Source organism: Setaria italica, chromosome III (assembly GCF_000263155.2).
Source record: "Setaria italica strain Yugu1 chromosome III, Setaria_italica_v2.0, whole genome shotgun sequence".
Classification (NCBI taxonomy): Eukaryota; Viridiplantae; Streptophyta; class Magnoliopsida; order Poales; family Poaceae; genus Setaria; species Setaria italica.
Genome location: NC_028452.1, coordinates 22646308 through 22650001, shown reverse-complemented (window position 1 = coordinate 22650001; position 3694 = coordinate 22646308). Strand labels below are relative to the sequence as shown.

Here is a 3694-nt window from a genome sequence, read left to right as displayed (position 1 = left end):
CTATCTCTTCGTCGCCGGCGGTGTCCCCTGCCAGAGCGCGATGATGTTGTGGACCATGGACCCGGCGGCGCGCGACGCCAAGCTCGCCCACAAGGCCCTGAAGAAGAAGGGCGACCGGCACGTGTGGGTGCTCATCGAGGTCGCCTGCGCCTCGTCGCCGGACCACCTCGTCGCCGTCAGGAAGGCGTACTGCGCCGCCTACTCCGCCTCCCTCGAGGAGGACGTCGCCGCCTGCCCGCTCTACAAGGACCCCCTCAAGCAGGCAAGCCCGCCGCCTGCGTCCATCTCCATCAGCATGTGCAGATCCTGACAATTTTTTTTCTCGCCATCTTGGCCGGTCGCTCACTTCGGTGTCTGTCTGTGGCGCAGTTCTTGGTGCGGCTGGTGACATCGTACCGGTACTCCGGCGAGCTCATCGACGACGAGCTGGCGAGGGCGGAGGCCGCGGCGCTGCACGACGCGGTGGTAGCCGGGAAGGAGCCGCTGCGCGGCGACGTCGTGCGCATCGTCGGCTCGAGGAGCAAGCCGCAGCTGAAGGCGACGTTCGAGCGGTTCAGGCAGGAGCACGGCAAGGCCATCGACGACGTCCTCGAGGAACGCCGCAGCGACCAGCTCGCGGCGGTGCTCAAGACCGCGGTGTGGTGCCTGGCGTCCCCCGAGAAGCATTTCGCAGAGGTAAAATCCACACGTTCATTGGCAATCTGTTGAAGAGATGTTACTCATAGAACAGAAATTCACACCACTTCCAAAATTCCAGGTGATCCGAAGCTCCATTGTTGGGCTCGGCACAGACGAGGAGTCGCTGACGAGGGCGATCGTCTCGCGTGCCGAGGTCGACATGAGGAAGGTGAAGGAGGAATACAAGGCGAGGTACCGCAAGACGGTCACCAGTGACGTCAACGGCGACACGTCCGGCTACTACAATGGCATCTTGATCACCCTAGTGGGTCCTGAGTAAAATGGCCATGGATGGATTCATATAGGTTTGAGATATTTGTCTGTGACTTGTAGCTTTTCTTGTTTTGTATGATTGAACAAACATGAAACTGTGGTGCCCTGTGTTGTCGTGATGTGTACAGACAGAACTGCTGAGTGAAATGGTGTTATTTGTGCTGATTCATTTGGTGAGAATAAAACGCCTGCGATGGGCAAGTCACGGAACAAAGGCTACAATGCCTCAATAGTATTATCATCTACTCACTTAGTCACTTTGTACATATAAAATCTATTGCAATTCGACTCAAGCATCACCAGTTTAACACCAGAACAGTAGAAAACGTCTCCTTGTTCATTAGTGAACAGACACCATCTCACTTCTTCCTGGCAACTGATGAGGACATCAACCCCTACACAGGACCTACTACTCCAACGGAACCAGCACCAACGTCACTTCCCACTACACCAAGTCCAGAAACGTTTCAAGGTCCAATAACGCGAGCCCGTGCACGTGACCTAAATTATGTGATCCTTTTAAGGAATGAAGAAGAAGATTCTGTCCAGGAATGACAACCTGAACGCCATCTATGGAAGCTAATAAAGGGTGCTGCGCCACCTATCTTTTGGAAAGATTGTTTCCATGTAATACGTAGCTATTTTAGAAAGGTTAGGTGGGGATTTCAGCCAAAGATTCATGCTGGACGAAATTCCCTCCCCACCTTTCTCCTATTTAGTCCTGCTCACGCCCCCTTGGTTTGGCGGGTTTTCTTTGATAAGTTTAGCCATTGTGCAAACGTCCTGTACTGCAGTTGTGCTCAGCAGCCACCTGTGGACAGCCATTGTGAACCCCAATTCGTGAGTGATTGATATTCAGTTGTGCCTTCATCTTGTTCTTGCTTGTTCTTCGATTGCTTGCGGGAATAGAACCTCGTGTTCAGGTTGATCTTGCCATCAGCAAGGTCAATAACCATTTGGAGTTGGTTCAGCGATTGCTAAGGCGCCACGACCTGTTCGTTTGTAGTCGGATCGCAAGAGTCACCTCCTCCACAAATCGAAGTTATCCCTCTCACCGAAAGATCGGGCACTCCAGCTCTATCAAGTGGTATCAGGTTTCAGGTTGTTCGGTGAGATCTACCCCCTTTATTTGTAGTTTTGTTCATCGTCCTATCGTCCACCAGAAAAGCCACCAAAAAAAAAAGTTTCAGGTTAGAACCACTGTCCAAGACCTTTTGAGCCTTTGCATCTTTCATTCAGTTTATTGCTTTGTTGAGTTTTTGGTTGCATCGCTGTGTCGTGTTGCTGGTCTTGGCGTCTAGTCCTTTAGAGTTTTGAGTTCCTGTCACGTATTAGTTCACATCTTTGCACTTGATCCTCCTTTTCCTTTGTCCTCCTTGTTCCTGTAATCTTTCCCACGTCATAGACCCCCTTGTGCACGCCACATTTCCACCTACAAAAGGAAAGTAATTTATTTCGGGTTTTGTTTTATCTCGGCAAGGAAACAGACCTTAACTGTTGCATCCGTAGTCCGTTTGGGAAGTTTAGGTACAATTTGGAAAGAATATTTCGTGCCCTTTCCAACGGATATTCCCTTGCCTATCGATTCATTTTGGGCGTATCACAGCAGATCGTGAGAGCTTCGGCAGTCTGTGGCTACACGAAAGGAAAGAGTTCCTGATTTCCTTTTGTTTCCTTTTGAGTTGTGCAACGTGTTGGCAGTGTCATCAAACAAAAAACGGCCAGAGGTGCATAAAAAAAAAACAAAAGAGCCGCACCAAAGAAAAAAAACAAAAAAAAAGGAGAAGCCAAGGGTGTGTACTCGCTGTCTTTTACTCTTTGTTCTTGCAATTCTGTGACTATCTTTGTGCGTGGGCTCACGTCTCTAGTACGGTCTAGCCTAGGACCAGCACAACACCAGCTTTGAGTGATTATTCAACTTTGCATTTGCTGAATGCTGGTGCTAATCCTTGCTACAAATTGAAGCCTTCCCATAGCTACACAAATTTTCTACAGCGTGCAGGTTGTGTCCTCTGGCAATCGCTCTATCCAAGCTTCATTGGTTGCACCGCTGGTTGCAGGTCACCCCTGTTTGCATGGTAAGAACGGGTAAGGGCTTGGTAACGGCTTTTCGTTTGAGTGATCTGATCAGCACCACATCCCAGTAGGCATAGGACATATTCCTTTATTTCGTGTTCTCCCTTGTTTTTTTTTTTGGCACTAATCATGGCAGGATCTGCGGATGAGCAAGAGGACCCGAATGCCATACCACACTCCCCTCGATTCAAACGCATCATCCAGCACTTTGATCGCCTAATGAACAAGCACGTGGATGACCTTGCAGAAGATGTTCGGGTCACTAATGAGCGCCTTGGCCAATTTGAAACCACTCAGCTGACCACAGGTACAACGCTCAGGGAACTACAGCAAGCACAAGCCTCCACCAACACCAGCCTTGCCACCATCACGACTCGTCTCGACGAATTAGTCCAGCAACTTGCTGATGCACGGGCTGGCTTTGATTATTGTGGTGATACCGAGCAAGAAGATCCTGACCAGCCTCGTCGGACGCGAGGGCCTCGCCGTGTGGTACGTAATCAGGATGACTCTTTTGCCAAGATTAAATTCACCGTACCAACGTTTAATGGAAAATATGATCCTGATGCTTATCTTGATTGGGAAATTGCGGTTGATCAAAAATTTGCATGCCATGCTGTCCCTGAACCACACCAAGTTAGGGCTGCCACTAGCGAGTATCGTACTT

At 49.9% G+C, this 3694-nt stretch overlaps 2 protein-coding genes across 2 annotated transcripts in view; one reads left to right on the top strand and one right to left on the bottom strand.

The window, feature by feature from the left end:
* LOC101765239 (annexin-like protein RJ4) overlaps window positions 1-1120 on the top strand; it is a 1958-nt gene extending 838 nt beyond the window's left edge. The window contains exons 2-4 of the mRNA XM_022824871.1: window positions 1-262; window positions 370-675; window positions 758-1120. The exon at window positions 1-262 is cut by the window's left edge and continues 226 nt beyond it. Of these exons, the coding sequence (XP_022680606.1) occupies window positions 1-262; window positions 370-675; window positions 758-958 (769 nt within the window). The 3' untranslated portion in view covers window positions 959-1120. The remainder of the gene's footprint in view (window positions 263-369; window positions 676-757) is intronic.
* Window positions 1121-1153: 33 nt separating this feature from the next.
* The window catches only part of LOC101765648 (mitochondrial fission 1 protein A), an 8948-nt gene continuing 6407 nt past the window's right edge, over window positions 1154-3694 (bottom strand). Inside the window, exon 6 of the mRNA XM_004962172.3 lies at window positions 1154-1327. Within this exon, the coding sequence (XP_004962229.1) occupies window positions 1311-1327 (17 nt within the window). The 3' untranslated portion in view covers window positions 1154-1310. The remainder of the gene's footprint in view (window positions 1328-3694) is intronic.